At 35.1% G+C, this 20511-nt stretch overlaps 3 protein-coding genes and 1 pseudogene across 5 annotated transcripts; all 4 read right to left on the bottom strand.

Moving 5' to 3' along the window:
• Positions 1-20511, bottom strand: part of LOC122010530 — a 54485-nt pseudogene that overhangs the window by 23185 nt on the left and 10789 nt on the right.
• On the bottom strand, positions 1955-5831 carry LOC122012571. 3 transcript variants are annotated; one of them, XM_042569153.1, is made up of 2 exons: positions 5660-5831; positions 1955-4060 (listed from the first exon to the last, which is right to left on the bottom strand). In XM_042569153.1, the coding sequence occupies exon 2, from the start codon at positions 4027-4029 to the stop codon at positions 2113-2115; it is 1917 nt and encodes a 638-aa protein (XP_042425087.1). In that variant the 5' UTR covers positions 4030-4060; positions 5660-5831; the 3' UTR covers positions 1955-2112. The 3 variants fall into 3 exon arrangements, with proteins under 3 accessions (XP_042425087.1, XP_042425088.1, XP_042425089.1); XM_042569154.1 differs by having other exon boundaries at positions 5650-5831; XM_042569155.1 differs by lacking the exon at positions 5660-5831 and adding an exon at positions 5358-5641.
• Positions 9463-13064, bottom strand: LOC122012572 (geranylgeranyl transferase type-1 subunit beta-like). The gene is made up of 11 exons (XM_042569156.1): positions 12845-13064; positions 12418-12493; positions 12274-12332; positions 12054-12193; positions 11146-11201; positions 11001-11077; positions 10854-10899; positions 10587-10693; positions 10062-10129; positions 9893-9980; positions 9463-9794 (listed from the first exon to the last, which is right to left on the bottom strand). The coding sequence occupies exons 1-11, from the start codon at positions 13007-13009 to the stop codon at positions 9648-9650; spliced, it is 1029 nt and encodes a 342-aa protein (XP_042425090.1). The 5' UTR covers positions 13010-13064; the 3' UTR covers positions 9463-9647.
• On the bottom strand, positions 14522-20235 carry LOC122012574 (rhomboid-like protein 20). The gene is made up of 8 exons (XM_042569158.1): positions 20062-20235; positions 19849-19949; positions 18854-18994; positions 18563-18629; positions 17092-17237; positions 16911-17012; positions 15120-15239; positions 14522-14993 (listed from the first exon to the last, which is right to left on the bottom strand). The coding sequence occupies exons 1-8, from the start codon at positions 20087-20089 to the stop codon at positions 14826-14828; spliced, it is 873 nt and encodes a 290-aa protein (XP_042425092.1). The 5' UTR covers positions 20090-20235; the 3' UTR covers positions 14522-14825.

Below are 20511 nucleotides of genomic sequence, written 5' to 3' on the forward strand. Positions count from 1 at the left end.
CACCGGGTGCCACCCATCGACCTTTGACGTGTGGATGAAGCGACACGCGTTGCTTCCGGCACTGGCGGGACGCGTGCCCGCATCAGTATGGTCAGTTTAACCGGCGTCGTGCTTTGAGATCAGGGAAAGTGGAGGACACGCGGAGCAAGCAGGAGCCACTCCAAAATATCTTTTCCGTGGTCCAAAAAATATCTGGGGCGTGCACGTGCTGCCGCGCTAGAGAACGCAGGGTACGTGTCGAGACAAGCCGCCAGTGCTCAGGTACTAGGACCACGTGGACGCCATCGATCCGTACACGTTAGTGTGGAGTCGACGCGTGCGAAACCGGCATTCTCGTTACCGATTGTTTGTTTGTTAGTCTGCTTTTCTTAAAAAAAAAAAAAAAAAAAAAAAGACAAAAACACTGGTGTCGTTGCGGAGTGGATGAAAAAAAAGGCAAAAAACTATGAAACAAAATAAATTTAACGATATTTTAGTTGCAGTTAGATTTGATGAAATCATAACGATTAGCGAGCGAGGATTAAAAATAAATACGCTTACGTGTCAAATTTTGAGCTTCTTAATCAAATTTTTTTTTTTTGGAGCAATTGCTTTGCACATGGAGGATCCGCGTGATTGTCTTATGAAACGCGGAAAGTTTTGCCTAAAATGGCAACATGACAAAAATGGAATATTTATTGAGTCTCTTTTCCTTCGTATGGCATCTATTTTTCCTTCATGAACAGCTGAGTTCGGTTGCTGAAAAAACGCCAATTAATTATTTTGTTTTGTTTGTCGAATTTATTCTAGTTTTTTAAAGAGTAAATTGTTGGTTCCTACTTCCTATTGTTGATGGATTGATGTTGAGTTAATTTTTACAAGAATATCTTTCAATTTTAAGCTTGGTACTACCAAGTGAATTATTAGACTAATTCTTCGACGCATGAATCTCAAAACAATATTGTTTGTCAGTATTTGGCCCTTCAAGTTGCATCATGCATGTAGGTTATTGATTAACTGCTTACGAAGTATGGACTCTTGAATCGTTTAGGTGCACCTAACCTGTTATAGAAATTTATTAGGTGCCTGCTTGCATTTTCGTATATGCCTAGTTATAATGGATATGGTATTGACTATTTAAATAAATAAAAAAAATAGGCTTTTGCCAGTTTTTGGTTTTCGGAATTTGGGTTTCAATTATTGTTAAGTTTTTATAGTAGTTTGTGATAACTCTACTATAAGATTGATCAACCCCTCTTCGTGTGAATTGGGTTTTTTTCCCTACGTTGTTCATGCAAATTGTAAAAGTGAAATTGTTAAGAATTAAACAAATACTAAAAAAAAAAAAAAAAATTGGGAGAGACAACTAGGAAAAAAAAAATTTGCTTGACCAGCAGTCTCATGCCATTTATTGCTCGTGCATTTGGAAAAATAAAATTAGTTTCTAAGCCTTTTTTTCATGAATTAACATCAAATTGAACTTGATATCCTCTTCCAAGTGCAAGTTGTACCACTCTTAGATGCCCCAATTTTGAATATTTTTATTTTTTATTTTAAATTATTATTATTATTTTCAAATTCTTAGTGCATTTTGACTATTTGGTGTCGTGTGAAGTTAATCCAACCTCAAACTATGGGATGCACACAATTATTTAACTGAATTGACTTGACCTTGACTATTTTTATGTATTTGACCATATCAAATCATTAGAGTTTTCAGCTCATCTCTCACCTGCCATTCTCAGACCAGTGCAATTCATTATTTGTTGCAACTAATCATATATGTGCACTATATAAACAACCTAGCAATGCAATGATCGAGCCTCCGAGATGGTTCTCCAATGTCAGAATTATGTTATTCCCTGAGAATTAAATATCATCTAAGACGGTTCGATATCGTAATTTATATCCTTTCATTTTGTTGAAGGCTGACGATTCGGATGAGCGAAACCACCTTTGCTTTGTAGAAATGCAGTGATCAAGAACATTGCAATGCACCGTGTGGATGCATATTTGTTCATATAGTAAAGAGGAGTCAAGGTATAAAATTTCAATACAGAGGATCAAACAACAATAAATCCATTTCTTTTTTTCTTCTTTATACTTTCTCCTTTTTTGCATCTTACAAGTTTCTTAGATCGAAGAGTTAGTGAAATAGCGCCTAAGTACGCTAAGTAGGTCGTTCCCTGCAAAAGGGGAAGACCAATCATGAGAGCCAGACAAGTTCATGGAGTCTTCGTGCACCAGACTACCATCCTGCAACCCAGCAATGTAGGCACCATCAGCTGAGTTCATAGCAGGCCTCGGCGCTTTGCCGCCCATGAACATAGTAGACCATGTCAAAGACAAGTTAGTGTTCTTGATGGATGGCTTCAGAACGGCTGTATCCATGCTCCAATCTATAGAAGTATAATCACATAGTGTTGATCCATCCGAACTCCAGTTAACTGAAGATGTAGAAGATAGCCCAGAAGGTGAGCCAGTAAAGAGACCAAGGGAAGAAGGCACCATGAGTGATGATGCTGATGAACTTGGAAAATTGAATGGACCAGCATCCCAGTTACTCACAAAGGACTCCGCCATGCGAGACCCAGATAGGAAATTATTATGGTCTACAAATTGTTGGGCACTAGAGCCATGCAAACCCAAGTAGGGCGAGCTAGGTCCTAGGCCTCCATTTTCCAACATCATCTCCATGCTAGATACTTTGTTTGGGTACCATCTTGTGGAAGCTGGTGGAGTTGCACTAATGTTCCGGATTGCTGATGCAGGATCTTGTTTGGTATGACTAGACTGGAGCTTCGGCATTACCATGACAGGATCCCTCAATGTTATTGTTGGCAAGGTAGGCTTTGGTTCATTACTTGTCATTGCAAATCGGTTGGTTAGAGGAACAGCAACCTGCAAAGAGGATGACCAAGGGCAGGAGACAGATGGAGCAGTGCTAGCAATTGACCACCTTTGATCAATGGGCGGAACAACTTGGGGCCTTCCCCAATCAGGCTTAGGCAGTATCCTTCTCAAGGAATGCAAATTCTTATTAGTGGATTTCACTGCCTCCATTGTCACGGTTTTGTTATAGTTTAAATCTCGTTCATCTCTAAGTTGTGAGGTGCCATCGGGAAGTAATCTATTTTGCTTAGGTATTGACAAGGCAGTCTGGACAGGCATTGCCATCTTATTATCAAAATCATTTACTGAGACAGAGTCATCTGCCTCTTCCAATTTTGATGAAGCAGCTTTAACTTCTTGTTTATCTGCCGTTAATGTCTCTTCAGCCTTCTTTAAGTCACCCTCACATGCAACCACAGCCCTTTCAACTTCCTGCCTCGTGCATTTAAACTTCAACTCCATCTCTGATATCTTTGCAAGCTCAGGAGTGATGTCTATTTTCGGACTGTTGGAACTATCCACATTGGCTGCAGTATGGTGCCTGCTTTCTTCACTCAGTTCAAGTAGCCAAGCAATGGACTCTTCAACCCGTCCTTCATTTTGTATAAGAGCCATTGTCGCCTCTGCAGAAGAGAACCCCATTACTATAATTTTTTGAGCAAGCATCTCTAGTTTCCTAGATATGAGATAATTACTACAACGCTCATGCAGGTCCTGAGCCCGTCTTTCCTTCTGTCGTTGATGCTTTCTCTCATTTTTCTGCCGAATTTTCTCACGCTTGTCTATGTCACAGCCAAGTATAGATTCTATGCGAGGTCCACAACTGCTAGTAGTTTTCTCCTTCTGGTCCTCTTCGCCAGAGTAGCCATTATGGTTATAAATTGAATCAAACTCGCCAGTGGTAGCAAATGAACTAAAAGAATGATCCTCAGTTTCATCTATGGTTCTGAAACGTCCACTATTTTGGCTCATCAGCAAGGACCCAGAAGATGTTGTATCAATATTGTGGAATGTCCCTGAATCAGGATTATAGACATTTGAAGGAACATCGTTTCCATGGTTAGGAATAGCTGAAGCCTTTAAAGAGACTTTGTCTTGTCCTTTGACTGCCTTTGCAGATAATTTGTCTATCAACTTAGCTTTAGATGCCGAAGACATTACTCTCACAATTTCAATCACAGCAACTTTCCTGCAAGAGATTATTGAAGGAAAAAAAAAATCTTAGTAGACTAGATATCCATGAGACAATTTAATCACCAAACAATAATAAAACTAGAAAGAGATGCATAAATTCCCAGATATGTATGATGAAACTATAGAAAGAAAAGTATGATAATCACAGATATAGTAGCCCAAATTTTGTATTGGAGTATGGCATGTCTGACACCTGCATCCTTTTGACTCAACATTCTCAATTGTTAACTTGCTGCTTTGGTGCATCAGATCCATTTGTGAGTTGATTGCTAGTAACCCATTTAAGTAAGATAATTCCCAGATACATGCATCTGGTTACCTTTCCATTGTTTCCACGACTATTTACTTGCAATAGTCAAACACCAAAACCCACAAATTATTTCAAATGCACAGTTAATAATATTAATATCAGCAAACTATGACACCATGTAACCAGTCTATGCTGGTATTGTCCAGGGACAAATGGTTCTAAGCTATTGTGTCATATTGGTCGAGTTGAGGATGAAATATATAAACTCAACTTAATCAATTTTGAGTGACTACTCAATTTGAAAGTCACAAAAGGAAGAAATGAAAAGAAATAAGAGCAAAGGAAGTAACAAGCTGAAAGTAGACGAAACAAAAAACATGGAGAAAACAATTTCTTCACCACATTTCTTGCAACAAGAATAGTATCACATAGGAAACAGATGATTTTGATATTACATATTTATCTCAAACCATGTGCAACTAGTGGTCCTAATGGTAATGATCCTGAAACCAAGGAAATAGTATGAACTTTAGAAGTGAGCCTGGTTGTGATGTGGTTCAAGAGCCATACCTCAATTTGAACCTACTTTAAAACAGAGACAAAATACAGAAAAACACTTGACATTACAATACATGCAGTTTAAGGGCAATGTAATGCAGATTCAGATAAGTCATAAAACAGATTGATCTTGTCTCCAATTTAACGAAATGTCTGAGAATATGAACCAGAACGTCAGATAAGATGTCGCTGGCAATCAATAGCACAAAACTATCATGTGGATTATAATTTTTTGTATCGCGTAATCCTGAATCAAAAAAGAATAGAACTCCGAACTGGATATTCTGACCCGACACCCCAAGTGTAATCATTTGTCAGGTAAAATGCCCCCCTTTCTCATAAGCAATAAAAACAGCACTTCAGCATAAGAGGAGCCAACGACACAATCAAATCAAAACGACCAAATAAAATGAACGAACGAACAAATCAAGGGATTCAACAACGAATCCTATGGAAGTGTTGGAAAATGTCATCCTATAGATACCCAATTAATCAGCTAAGCAGCCAAGGATCCAACACCGAATACACTACCGACCAAATGAGAACCACAAAGATGCAAAAACCAATCGAACTACACCAAAAGAATCCTCACGGCGAATCACTAAATAAAGACAACGAGTAATCACATCTTGTCATCAAGAACAATATAAAGAATGGAAGATACACACAGAACGAGCGTAATCCACGCGTCTGATCATATGAAATCCGTACAACACCGAAACAAGCGAGGCATATCGAGACATTGAAACAGAACGACCGGGCAAAAGGAAAGAGACCGAGCTGAACCTAGGAGTCCAAACACAGTCCAGCGAAGGCGCGTCGTCGGTGCACGATGACAGGAAGCGAGATCGCCGAGCGGAGGAGCAAAAGCTGAGGGTTTTGACGGAATGGGAATTGGGTTGGACGAAAGCCGATCTCTCTCCTCTCTCTCTCTCTCTCTCTTCTTTCTCTTTCTTGACTCGCTGATTGCTCTGCGCGGACGCCAAAGTCAATAACGCGTTGACAGCGAAAGTTTTGGGATCCGGATATTTGTTTCACATATAATGAAATTCAAATTTTTATTTTTCTAAATCGAGAGTTATATAAATTTTTGATAAAAATTCCAACTCATATAATTCTAATGTCATTTCATTATAAAGACAAAATATCACTAATCAACAATTTTTTCAATAATGAATAATTGTTTTATAAAAGATAATTCTTGAAATAAATATTGTTATTAACGACACTCTACGGTTAATTTTTTTGAAAGAAATAATTCGCTTCTCCAATTCCGATTCTGATTCCAGAATCCAGATGGATAATTTTCTCACTCCTCTTACGCCTGCAGTTTCTCACTCCTCTAGCGTAATAGCAGAAGTCGATTCTCTGGCAACTGACAATCATCCATCTTCTCTGGTGCAACGATACAAGGGACGTTTTGTCTCGTCGACTCCTGCATCCCTCCTCCCTTTCTTGTGTGGTGAGATCGATGGGGACGCTGGGGAGGGCGATCTACACCGTCGGATTCTGGATACGCGAGACCGGCCAAGCCATTGATCGTCTAGGTTGCCGTCTCCAGGGCAACTGCCTCTTTCAGGAACATGTAAGATCCGTTCTTCCTCGGCCCCCCTCTCTGATCTATCCCGCGAGCTTGTTTCTTTCATGGTTGCTAAAGTATGTTGGTTGCTGCAGGCTCTCTCTCCCTCAATTATTTTTATTTTGTAATTCTCGCTCTCGTCGTGGCTTTAGTAGCATGATTTAAATGTCGATCAATATGGATTCTTGAGTCTTTAACTGCATTATAATTGACTAGGCATTATGTCATGACAATCTAGTAAAAAAACATTCGTTTTATTAATTGCCATCAAAGGTGCTCACCGAAGTTGAAACGATATTGCACTTGATACTTCGATCTGATCTGAGGACGTACATGTATCGTTGTCTTCAAGTTGTGGTTTTTCTGAATTACCTCTGCATGATAGATGATGCATTTGAGTATTTTAAGCAAGAACCTTGATTTAGCTTCTCCAAGATATAAAAGGGCTAAGCTCCTGCCAATGCAGAGTCTTATCCTGCTTTATAAGAGGCTGCTTCCAAGATTTGACGTGTGACCTTTGGGTTACATGATAGCAACTTTACAATTGCGTCAAGACTCTCCTTCATTTATCTTCTCCAAGATACCATTTGAAAATATCCCGTTCCACAACTTTATGAATTCTATTTGCCAAATGTTTTGACAATTTTTGAGTCCTAATAGTGATTTATCAATCTAATTTGGTTGAATCTTATTAAGTTGTAGTTTGGAAGAAGAAAGGGCATCAGTAGTATTGGAACTTCTAACTTTGATGTCCAATATAGTTGGAGAGAAATGAAAATCAAAAGGACAGGGTCGTAGATTTTTTTTTTTCACCCTTGAAATTAATCAACTTTGGCATCCTCCATATCTTTTTTCTACCAACTCTCTGGAAGTAATTAGCGTCTAAAAGTAGTAAATGCACTACACCAGGGCTTGCAGTCTCATGTCATAGATGATGATATTATATGGCACCTATTTTCTTGTGAATATCACAGGTATAATTAATATCTGTGATGAGACTACATGAGTTAATAACCTGTTTATTTAATATAAAATAAGAATAAAGATAATGAGGGATGCTAATGTTAAAATTAACATAGTGTGTTAATAATAGGGAGTTGTTAATATAATGAATACATGGTATACGAGTCTTATGTTTTAAAGAGATGATATATATTAGCGGTTAAACTAATATCGACGTCCTTATGCCAAATTGTTTTCAAGTAATCAGACAGAAGTAATATTTTTTGATATCTTGTAGAGCTTTTAATGCAGAAACCTGCAAGAATATAGAGGTTGAAGTAATAAGATATGTGATATTCCAGGACTAGGTTCATACGGTCCTTTTTTAAAACTATTGTCGTCAATTTGTTCTTAATTTTTCGCTAAGAAAAATCCTTTTGGGTTTTCAAGATATTCTTTCTTTTTGGTCTCTATATTTTCATGATATTGAATGTGGGAAAAAATTTCGTTTGAGAAGAGAAGGATAAGGACGAACCCTTGATTATGGATTTGGAATTATTTAGCTAAATGTCAATTATTTAGACACATGAATCATAAAATAAATATGATTCATTGATGGTCAAAATGCGTGCAAAAATTACTATTTTAGGATAAATATCTTACTATTTTATTAAAAATCTCTCCCCTTTACTAACTAATTTTAGTGAAGCCTAAAATGAATTTACGTTAATATCATTTTTTCTATTCACATTAAAAATAATTCAAAGATTTATTAGTAATTCTACAAGCGAAACAATTAGTGATCTAGAGTTCGAGACTCAGCTGCGACATATTATTATGAATTTTTCTCATCATTAATTTTCTATGGTTATTTTATATAAAAAAATATAGTTTTTAATCTCACATCTTAGAATTAACAATACTATGATCAAATAAGCTTCTATAAATATTTTAGGCTAATAATGTTAAAAATATATTTTTCTTAATTTTTTTTACTAAGATAAGTATAATATTAAATTAAATTAATTTTTTCCATAAGGAAGCCATAAGGGTGACACTCGAAAATCCAAACAATTCGGATTTTCAAAGACCCAAATAATTCAGATTTTGAAAAGCCAGTATTTTACCCTAATGACTCTACTTTAGTATTTTAATGCTAAAATACTTTAATTAATATAATTTCATTATAAAGGGTCAATGTAATTTCAATGTATTATATTACACATGCGACGTAATTTTCATAATTTATCTCTGAGTCAGAGGAGAGTCCATAATTTATCTCCGAGTGAGAGAAGAGTCAGGGGTCGTTTTATAACGGCTTCATCTTTCCTCTAATTGATTGTCAAAATGTAAAATCATAAATAAAATGTAAACCTCTAACAGACATGTAATTATGGTCTTTTTTTTATATATTATTATTATTATTATTTTAAAGGACCCAATTGAATCAGTAAATTTAATTATCCTATTTACAAATATATCATATAGTTTGCAAAACATGGATTAACAATATTCATGGTAGAGATAATACAAATTGATAATATTCACCTCAGCTATATTATTTAACCTATTATATAATTGCTTCACCTTTTATATTCCCATTAGTATTTTTGAAAAATAATAGATACATTAAAAATATTTTTCTTTAAAGTTTGTAAATGTTGTGTTTATTAATTCAATTGCAATTGCTTTTTTAAAAACCAAATTAGAAATTCTCGATACTTTATTCTTAAATTATATTTAAAGAGATGTATTAATCCACCAACTAGGATATGTTTTTTTTTTAAATTTCCGTCAAAAATGCCTTATTCAGAAAAAAAGAAATACCGAAACAATAACGTGATGGTGATAATGCAGATAAGGAAACAAAAGAGTTGGCGTTAAAATGTCAGTACACTTCCTCAATAATTTTGACTGTGGCCGTCGTGGAGATCATAAATGACCAACACAAATATGAAGAAACAAACAGGCAGCAATTTGTTCAACTGAGTGATAATCATTCATAAACTTATCCGATTGCGTGAAAGTTTTTCTTAGTAAGAGAAAACGAGAAAAAATCCTCAGTAAATAGCAAAAAATGTATATATTAAATTTCGAATGAATTCCGTCAGGGCACAAATCGAAGCCATTGGCTTACCAATGTCGAGAAGAGTTGAATTGTTTACACATCTCCACGGATTAGGCTTCAGATTTCTGAGGCAACAGACTCAGTGCACAGCTCAATGAATCAAGCTTCAATACAAAAGAAACTTATTAACCGTTACAATCTGAACAAATGCCCAGTTCAACACAAAGTGAACGAAATCCTGGTTCGCCTAATAAGCTCAATGCAGAGAAACTATAATATGAATGGTACAGATCGGGAAACTTCATCCCCGGAAATTTAGTGAAGCCGCCGTACTGTGAAATATAACAAAGTTAGTGAGACTAAAATAGTCATTCAACAATTCATTGAGATAACCAGGCTAGAAGAAGAAATCAAGGGTAAGGATCCTCACCTTCGACTGACAAGAAAGTATAAAGTTCCTTAAAGCATCCTTATTTATGAATTCAAAGAGACCCAGCATCTTCAGTACCCCGCCAACCCTATGTCAAAAACAGATTGTTGGTGAATATATTAAAATGATTGGCTTCTTTTCATACAAATGTAGGTGTGATTGTTCCCACCAAAATGCATAACATGTATCACTGGGTTTGTTCATTCTGCCTTGAAATCCTCCATCGCCTGATTGTCTCTGCAGTGGATGAAACTTAGGTTCAGGCTCTTTATATATTTTAGTTTTTTCTCTCTCAGTTTTTTTAATTGATTTGTCGATTTGAATGAAAATAAATATAAAGAAGACTGGAAATCATTCTTGGACTGCTGCGCTCTTCTATTAATAAAGGTCAGTTAGCCTTGATTTGCTATGTTACAGCAGATATTGATGAACAAAGACAAATAAAAAAAAGGAAAATATAACACACAAATGAATCAATATTTGCCCAAAAAAGAGCAGGAAAATTAAGAAAATATGCTGTGGTATGTCCACATCTATGTAGAGGGATGTAACGTTGAGAAATAATACTCGGCAATCCTAGCAATTCTATACAATTGTGATTGAACATAAGGATTAGCAACATATTGGACCAACAGTCTCACTAGATTCCCTAAATAAGATTTCTTAAAAAGTATACGAAAGGTTTCATATGTACCTGTAGGAGCCATTCCACTAACAATAGCATATCTATAACTTCTTGGTTAGGAGAAATATCTTCTCTGATCAGCTGGAGAGCTGCAACTGCACAAAAAGTCGCACCACCTGTATCATTAAAACAATAAGAAATTATGATCTCCCAACATGTGGGATACAATAAATTGCAAGTCTTGTAAAACAAGTTGAAAGACATACAAGTTATCATCACACAAAACATCATTTTAGAAGATATACTGATAATGAACCAGCGACTTAGCATACTAACCATGTGATTCTGAATCTGGAACCAGGCCAAAGCCACCATCATAGGACTGTCAACAATAATAAATAGAGTATAAAAAGAGAGAATTCATCAGGAGAAAGGGATATATACAGAAGATTGAAGTAAGCATTTATTTGTTCCATTGCATACCTGGCACCTAACTATATATTCCTTAGCCTTTTCTTTGTCCATTCCAGTCCAATTATCAAGCATAGAACAGATGGCCGCTAGAAAAGATAAACCCAGTTCTGATGACATAAGTTGTTGATTATAAAAGAAGAGAGAGTAAACTCACCAGCACAATACACAAAACGGAGATCTGTTTCTGCTCTAAAATGAATCGGCACAAAGCTGTGAAAGATTAGTTGAATCCTTAATGCATAAATTTTAATTTTCACTTATTTGACTAATTGTATGTAAATCTGACATGAGATTTTGCTAAATGTAAATAAGATGATTGGGGATCATTTTTCATACAATATGCCTTACTATGATAATATATGGGCTGAGGTGATATCATGACAATAAAAATTAACATATATAGAACATAGAAAAATGATATTGTTTCATAATGACTGAAAAAAATACCTAAAGGTAGTTCAGAAATTATCAGTGCTGAATCAGGAAGGAACCACACCAAATGGAATAGGGGAATTGAAGTGAATACAGTAAGTAGATTAAGAATAATTTCCTTCCTTTAATTCCACCTCTCAAATTGAAGATGCTAGTGTCTTCAGTTTGCACTGAGTACAAATGATGATTATCATATATCATATGTCTCCACATTACTGAAGCTAGATCATGGCATCAATACACATAATTCATGACATCAATAATCTTGTAATCATTATCAAATCTGACTTTGTTTATTCAAATCCCTGTTCAGAATTTAGCAAAGTTAACAAGAACCCTCCTATTATGTTTTTTTTTACCTTGACTTTGTATTTTGTTAAAATCCATGAAAATGCAGAAACAAAAATTTTGAATCAGCATTTACTTAAATCCATGAAACCACAGAAACAAAAGATTATGCTGCGGCATACATCAAGTGACAAACAAATGTAAGATTAATAGACTTTGTGTATCTCTTTCCATAAAGTAAATACACAAGGTTGAAGGTTAAGGTATCATCTATTCATCTCCAATTACATAACATATTGGGCAAGTTCCCCATGAGACAAAAGGATGACATTGCAGATATACCTCCCATCATGTTGTTGGAGTTTTCTCATTGATTTCAAGATTGCTTCAGGATTAATGTTTGATAAATTGTATCCAACCATCTTCAATATGGCAAGAGCACAATAAGTACTTGCTAAGTGACTACAATTCTTATTAGAAACCTGTCCAAGTAAAGGGAACATTAGACAGAAGAAAAATTGAGAAGTAGAACACCACTAATAGATTGTGCAATGGTTTCAACCTCACTAAAGCTGGAAGAGAATTGAGAAGATCTGGAACCACAGAAACCATAAAATTCTCCTGACCAAGCAAATGCTTACATTAAGTTTCACATATAGAGAGAAACAAACGACTTCATATAGCAAGTTGATTTATGGAACATTACCACTTTCCAAGTCAGTCTCTCTTATTGGATGCACTTGAAAGGACAACACCCAATTCGAAATTTGATTACTTTGCACCTAAATCATAAATCCCATATCCAAAAAAGTCAAGATAATATTTTTATATGATAATTAAGCTTCGAAAAGCTCTAGTGACAGTAGAAAATATTTCAAGGCGATTGATATACAAAATATTATCCCAATAACACAAGCAGCCACTATTAGCGGGCGCAAAAAAAATTATACAAAAATAAAAAGTATAGCAGAATACTTGAACTCGTGTCACGAAATATAGGGTAAAAAAAATAAATTGATCGTGGACATATCGTAATAAGATGAATTCTTATGCCAAAAGAAGTTTTCCTTCATTTCGGAGCAGAAAAAAGAGGAATTCTAACAACAAAGAGGATAAGGGTGGCGGAGAGTCACCCGATCAAGGGCGTTGAGGAGGTTGAGGCCTGAGATGGCGAAATAGGCGAGTGTGAGGCGGTTGATCTCTTGTGTCTCGTACTCCAAAGGGAGGCCATCAACAATCATCTCCAAGAATAGCAAGTGTCGCTCCCAATCGAACCGCAGTGGCGGCGGTGGATCCATGGTCACCTATCCCGCTTCCCCCAGGCAACAACAGATCGGAATTCCTTTGCCTCGTGTCCGTATTCTGATTTTATTTACTCACTTAATTAAAAGTTAATTATAAACTTATTTTCTATTTTTAAATTAATAGTGATATACAAATTTTATAATCCTAAATTATTAACAATATATTTAAAATAAAAAAATATATAAATTTCAACTATTAAATGAATATTTAATTTAATATATATGGATGACAATATTGTTACTTGAATTTGGAAAAAAAGTTTAACATCAATTTGAAGTTGGGAGTCTCCTCAGAATTCTCTTTGAGGGGTGGAGTTTTCTGATAGAGGTTAAAAAGAACTTATCTTCCATTCTTGAAAATTAGGGCGGTAAATAAGTTAAGTCAAATCGAATTTTAAGATGTTGAAGTTTATTCGATAAGATAATTGAATCAAATCGTACTTAAAATGAACTAAGTCTTTGAAATAATTATTCAAACTTGATTTGATTTATTTTGTATGAGCTTGAGATTATTTGAAACTTGATTTGAGCTTGATTCATTTAAATATTATCGAGCTCTAATTCAAGCTTGACTTTGAGCTTGATTAGAACTTGGTTGTCCTCTTGGGACGGTTCGATAGTTAAGACATGGGGTGTTGCCACATGAGGTCTTGGGGTCGAAACTCGGCGTGACCGAGCATGACCTCCCCCATGTCTTGGCCATTTGTACTAATGACTAGTAGTCACCCGTGATTTACCTCCTCCGTGTTGTCCTAGGGACGAGTTGGCGGGGGTGCTGGGGGTGAGCGAATCGCCTTTTTGCCACTTGATTAGAACTTGTTTCAATTAGATATTATCAAATTCTCAATTCAAGATCGTTTGATTGTTCGAAACTTTTACTTGTTCGCAAATATTGTTCACAAATTTTAACAAACTAAATACATATGTTCAAGCTTGTTTATTTATTTTAACGAATTATTTAAACATATTTATTTAATTGATCTTATGTATATTAAACGAATATAAATAAATTCTTACTAAACACAACTGAATACTAAACTTAATTACGAATATTTAATTCATTTACCGTCTTACTTAAAAATATTATATAAATTTGATTAATAAGAATAAGGGCCTTGCCAACGAGCTCGCTATCGTTTTAATTCTTCTATCGTTTTAGTTATAGAAAAGGAAGAATTTGATTAATAAGAATATATACATGGCTAGGAATAATTAATGATATTTCTCTTAGAAAAGAATAGGACGGATCAAGCAGGTTAATTTATTCCTGTTTAAACAAGCAACAAAATCGGTCAGACTGAGCCTTCAAATGATAACAATCAAGCACCAGATCTTTGGCTCGTGCATGCATTGCACTATAGCAGTCAGAAAATAACATGATTGATTGAAGCCACTTTTCCTTTCTTTTTTTAATGAAGAATAACGCATTTACCCAACATCCATTGCTAGAAATAAGTTCGAGACCATTAAAAACAACCTAGTGAAGCAAGAAGTGTTACCTAAATGTTTGAAGAGTAAAGATTGAGTTCTAAACCTCAATGAATTTACATCATGGTTCGATCATAATCAATGTTTACAGAGAATGGAACACATAAATATCTGGAGGTGCCTCCCAATGTACAAAATCAATGTAAAGCACTGTGAATTCTATTAACTGCTAAAGATAGGGAATTAGAGAAACCAGAATCTGCTGGCATTGAAGGATGTAAAGCCAAGACTAATAGAAACTCTATTGGTTCCTCTTTTTCTTGTATAGATGTCGTAAGCTGGGTCAGGATCCCATCCATGTAAGACCGCTAAGAGTTTAAAGTCACCGAGACTGGGCTTCGAGGAGAATGTTTGTTGCTACATTTATGTCGTTTCTAGCCTGAATGAGTGCCTGCCTGGCAGCATTGGTCTCAAAGCCCATTGACACCAATGTCGTAATCGAAGACTCTGGTGGTTCTGGCATAAAATTTCCCACCGATCGATAGTTCCGCTGCATCAAAATCACATATATGTGCTGGTGAACATCTAAATCAGGTGCACTTGGGTAAAAAGTTTACCCTTTATTACAAAAAAAAAAAAATATATCCCAAAGAAAGAAGAATGCAGATAGGCTTGCCTGAACTCGATGGTCCATGCTAGATATATATGCATTTCTTCTGATATTGGCACTCGAAGGGGATGAACTTGGAGAAGATAAAAATAACCATGAAAATAGTGACGTTAACTTCTTTGGGAACTGCACAGGATTAAGAAACTGTCAGAACATAATAGAGAACAAAAAATGCTAGATAATAGCAAACAAAGAAGATGAGGAAGTAGAAAAATCTTATGATTTCCCACTATCAAATATTGATAAGAGAGGATCTTGTTTCCATACCCTTTATGGGAGAGTGAATTTTATATACCTGGCACCTTACTATGCTCCATTTGTATAATCTGCTCAGTTATAGTTAAAGGTTTTATAAATTTTAACCCACTTTGTGATGATATTTAACTGAGAAATGCTTTCAAGTAAAATGTGTTGCTGGTTTAGTCTGAACCTGGTTTAATAATTGTTTTGCACTGGGTGGTATGCATGCTACAATTACACACCAATCAGTCAAAAGCCTGATTTTCTCTTATTTCGCTAATGAGATCAGAATGGAAAAGAATTAGCTGTAATATGGCAATTCTATAGATTTCTTATTATAGATGAGTGGCTTGGCAGATAAATTGAATCAGTTCAACAGCCAACAAACAGAAAGTGAAGATTATGCATTTTGATAATGAGCTATAGTAGGAATTAGCTGCAACCAAGTTAATCACAATTAGAAAAAATAATTACTAATTTGACTGCAATCAAACACGCTGAGAAATTAGATAATCCTACAATTTGACTATTCCAAAAAATTTCACGTGATCAGCTTATTCCAAACACACTTTTTCACATAACACTATTTCTAAGAAAAACAACACAAAAACATTAATGAATTAAGCCCTCTTGGCCAAAAGGTGAGGTCACTTGCATCCTTTTCTGCATTTCGGTTTTCAGTATACCATGGATTAGTATCTTAAGCAAGGTCTTGAACCAGAAAAATATTTCTGATCTTTAGCATGACATACCTTGGCAGATTTTGTCTATCCTTTATCCTTAACTATTTCAATTCAATCAATGTTCTTTTTTATATTCCCTTTAATACCAGTATTTATAAATTATAATTTACTTTTTGTCAATCATGATATCATAGTTGCCACCCTAATGAATATTATTTTATTCAATCAGTATGCCTGCCAGATACATAGAATTATACCTGCAGCTAGTTCCACTCATCAATTTTTTCTCCAAATGGTAATTTATTGTATTCGTTTGCAAAAAGGATATCATATATAACAAGGTAAATCCTCCATTTACATACAAGTGTAAGTACTTCCAAAAAAGGTATCTCACAAATACCCTCCCACAAAAGCTAGCTAACAACCAAGGGATGAACCATTCAATTCTTTCAACCTGATCTATTGTCTTCTGTAGTTGTGCTTGCAGAAACTATATGACAGGTTTCCGAATATAAGATGACTGTTTCTAAATTCTAAGGACGTGCACATCATTGGTTAATAGTAGGAAACTGAGTCTATGCAATCTTGCCTAGCTTATTTCCTTCTATACTAAAGGTCATAAGATCGTATGTGCACATGTGCACCCCATATTAACCATATCCCAGCAATGGGAAAGCCCACATGCTAACCATCCAGACTGAACACTTATGTTTTAGCAGCTTACTTGAGGAACTTAGTTTTGCACCAAGAAGCTGAGTCCAACACAAACAGAGCATATATTTGAGAAAAGATACAATAACCAATATAGAAGCAGAAAATTCAAAGTGTGCAAGTGGATCCACATAAGTCAATCTAAAGTGAAAATTTTGATAACCTTTAGTTTGCGGATGCAAAATATATTGGCTCGGAAAAGAAAACCAGTAAGAAGACCGCATATGGCTGGTATAAACGACCTTCTCCAGGCAGATAAAACAAGCTGGAGAAAAGACACAAGTTGAGATGCAGCAGCACCAGAGATATGTGAAAGAGGGAGAGGTTAAGAAAAAAAGTTAAACCTGAAAACCAGCAAAGTATATGGCTGACTTGTTACTGAAGTTCAGTCCAAGCATACGGAATCGTGAAGTAACAGGGATGTCAAAATAAAAAGGTACAAAGGCGGCAAATATAAGACCATAAGGTCCAGATGCAAGAACTTGAGAATCTGCGAGAAATAGCAAATAAGCACTGAATAGGAATTAAAATGTGAAACAAAAAAACGCTTGACATGATAGAAGTATTTTTCCATAATCCACCCAAACAATCAATAATTAAAGATATCCCTATCCACAATCTCACTTCTGTTTTCACTTTTTATCCGTTAGTTGTTAATTGTCTAACACTGTGGCCCATATAACATTGTTGGCCATCAAGGAAGTTATAGAAACCATGAAGTTTACTTGAATATCACCAATAAATTCAATTTAACTCTCTATCCATCAAAGTAATTGTATATTAACTGTATCATAAGTTTTCCCCAAGTCATTGAAAAACATGTGCAAATCCTATTTTTCTTGATATTTTATCTGTTGAAACTGACTAGCTTACTCCTTATTCCAAAATCTTAAATTGTTACTTGTTAGAAAAAGGAATAATCTATGCAATTTTCATCTCATGCTAATTCATAGACCAACTTAATCAGGGGCACAGTGCCACAATCAGAACATAAGGCTTCTTTTAATTATTTTGGTTATAAATTAGGACAAAAAGCTTTGACTCCATATTAAAAATGACTAGCCATAAAAAAGTGAAATAATGGGCATAGCCAATTCAATGAGAAAGGTTAACGCAACCTAAGAAGTGCTTGTACGTAACCACATGGAACTATGGAGCAATATTACTGCTCCCAAAGTAATTTACTAGTCAATGCAAGCTTCAAAGCATTTTACTACTCAACAATCCCATGATCCATGGGCTATTGGTGCAATCAATCCTAGTAATGATACCATTCAAAATCGAACACAAAATGATTACTTGTCCCAAAATATTGATCTTTTAGGAATGGTATCAATCTACACAATGAAATTGTTAGTATTTTTCATTAATTATCAGAAAAATTCTTTCCATTTTTTTTCCAGTTTCTACTTCATGTAGATTAAACCAACCATTTCTTCCTTTATGCATATAACATCATAATTGTAAAATTACATCTAATTTATTAGTCATCTTTATTCATATTTTAGGAAGAACAAATCAAGAATCAACTCAATTAGTTATTGGTACAATCAGTAACCAAGTTTAGTATATATCAATCAAACAAGGTAATATTTTCAATATTTCTTTTATTTGTTATAGAAATTGTAGTTAATTCCTCATCATGATCAGTAATATCAGTTCTACAGTTGAATAAGATCAGAAGGTCAATGATATCAAGATGATGGAAGGTTAGTATATTAGAAAGGCATCCCTGTCATGGTCAAGAGTTCCAACTAGCCTATCCACATGTATATAAAATTTTGCATCAGTTTCAGAGTTCTGAATATTCAATACCTTTTAGGAGACCCAAACCCGCAATTTGGAAAAATGTTGAAGCTACTAAACTGAACAGAACAAAAACCTGCATGTTTTAACGACTATAGAGTGAGCAACAAAGCCCAAAGATAAAACTGTAATCAACTTAGATTCGCTCATGAATGTGAACAGGAATATATGGATACAAATTACAAGTAATAGATCTGGTCAGAAGAATACGACAACATAGACCTGTCTACTATTTAATAAGTATAAGTGGATACTAAACAACAACTACCATATGGAGAAGACATAAAAGTCACAACTTACCGAGTACTTGTTAGAACCTATCTGCCTCTCAAAGACTCTGAAATAATATATCAGATACAATCCAATTATCAGTTCTGGAGAGGATGAAAATGCAAATATTGATGGAACAGTCTTCCAAAGACCATGGTTCTGAGTAATATCCTGAATACAAGAGATATCTGATAGCATAACAGTGGCGTCCAGATAAAGCAAGATAACTATTCTAACTAGTAACTAGTCTAAACAACAAGTATTAAGTATAAAATCATGCATATCATGTTAAATTATATCAAATAGAGAACATAAATCAAATGATGTATATAACCAAGAATTTCAACTAATAGATGCAAAATGATAATACAGCTTTTCTGAGATATATTTACCATCTGGAAAAAAGGGGGAACATATGATTCATAACTCACAAGGAAGCAAGAGGCACTCAAACACTATACTAAGATGTGTTGGATCAACAACAGACATTAAGCTTCTATGATTACAAGCAAAGATGCCAAAGAGACAGCTGAAAGTGGTCTCAATCCATACATAGTGGAAAATAGACTAGGGTTTTATGTTGCAAATATCTTCATTTAGCTTAAAGAAATCATCTTTACTATGTAGATTCAGGGCATGGTGTGATTCTATGGAGTAGATGGTCAAAATAATTTAATACACCTAATTTAATTAAGTTCAAACCAATAAGACATTGGAACCTGTGCAACTTGAGCTGAAATATCTCAAGTTCAGAGACATAAACCAAACCCGTCTCAGACAATATCCCTCTCTCATTTGTGAAAAAAAAAACAATCAAGCTTGTAGATAAGTTCCGTTTTCCCCAACAACACAGATGGAGAAATACCAACACTTTAGTTACCCACGTTAATTCCTAAATTCAAGAAACGAAGCTAAGAGCTCCAATTTTCCAGAGCGAAACACTTGAATTTGATGCTGGAACCGGAAATGAGTTCGAGTATAACCCAATCGAACATATTTTCGCGAGAGAGGAGATGCATTGGGACCTGATACGACAATCCGATGCTGCGAGAACGGCCGCGAAGGCCATATGTTACGGTGATGATGGCGCTAGAGATCACTAGGGCACGCGTGACCGGCGCATTGTCTGCATACAAGAAACAATCTCAAGAAGAAATTGAACAAGGGTTTCAAGTAGCAAAGGGGAAAAGGACTTATGTAGGGTTGGTAGAATCACAGAGTCGAAGAGAGAAGCTTACGAAATCCGGATGGTCCTCCGTGCATCATAGATCGCTAAGGCAGAGAGACGGAAGAAATCGATCTGTCTGTGCTTCGTTCTCACGGCACTGGAAGAGAGAGAAGGTCGTCGTCGCGGAAGTAACGAGATAGAACCGGAGTTGCATCAATCGGTTATTAAATAGGGACGACTAATTGGCCATCGGTAAGGCATCCATATTAGGGAATATTTAAAGGTATATTTTTCTAAAAATCTTCTATCTCAAATATTTTTATTTGGAAGGATATTACGGTTGATATAGTCATATAAAGTTATTCCTGATTTTTCTTTTCCTTTATTTTTTTATAAAAATAATTATATATATATAGTTGATATAGTCATATAGAGTTATTCCTGATTTTTCTCTCCCTTTATTTTTTTATAAAAATAATTATATATATATATATATATATATATATTGGGAAGGATATTA

Source organism: Zingiber officinale, chromosome 8A, assembly GCF_018446385.1.
Source record: "Zingiber officinale cultivar Zhangliang chromosome 8A, Zo_v1.1, whole genome shotgun sequence".
Lineage (NCBI taxonomy): Eukaryota > Viridiplantae > Streptophyta > Magnoliopsida > Zingiberales > Zingiberaceae > Zingiber > Zingiber officinale.

Excerpts from the sequence above, each read along its gene's own strand:
- LOC122012571 (XM_042569153.1), bottom strand. The coding sequence starts at position 4,029 with ATGTCTTCGGCATCTAAAGCTAAGTTGATAGACAAATTATCTGCAAAG.
- LOC122012572 (XM_042569156.1), bottom strand. The coding sequence starts at position 13,009 with ATGGATCCACCGCCGCCACTGCGGTTCGATTGGGAGCGACACTTGCTA. Across the intron at positions 12,494-12,844 it reads TCCTCAACGCCCTTGATCGG|GTGCAAAGTAATCAAATTTC; the intron begins GTGACTCTCCGC and ends TTTATGATTTAG. Across the intron at positions 12,333-12,417 it reads AGAGACTGACTTGGAAAGTG|GAGAATTTTATGGTTTCTGT; the intron begins GTAATGTTCCAT and ends TTGCTTGGTCAG.
- LOC122012574 (XM_042569158.1), bottom strand. The coding sequence starts at position 20,089 with ATGATGCACGGAGGACCATCCGGATTTC. Across the intron at positions 18,630-18,853 it reads TAGGTTCTAACAAGTACTCG|GTTTTTGTTCTGTTCAGTTT; the intron begins GTAAGTTGTGAC and ends TAAAACATGCAG. Across the intron at positions 17,238-18,562 it reads GGGTTTGGGTCTCCTAAAAG|ATTCTCAAGTTCTTGCATCT; the intron begins GTATTGAATATT and ends TATTTCTCGCAG.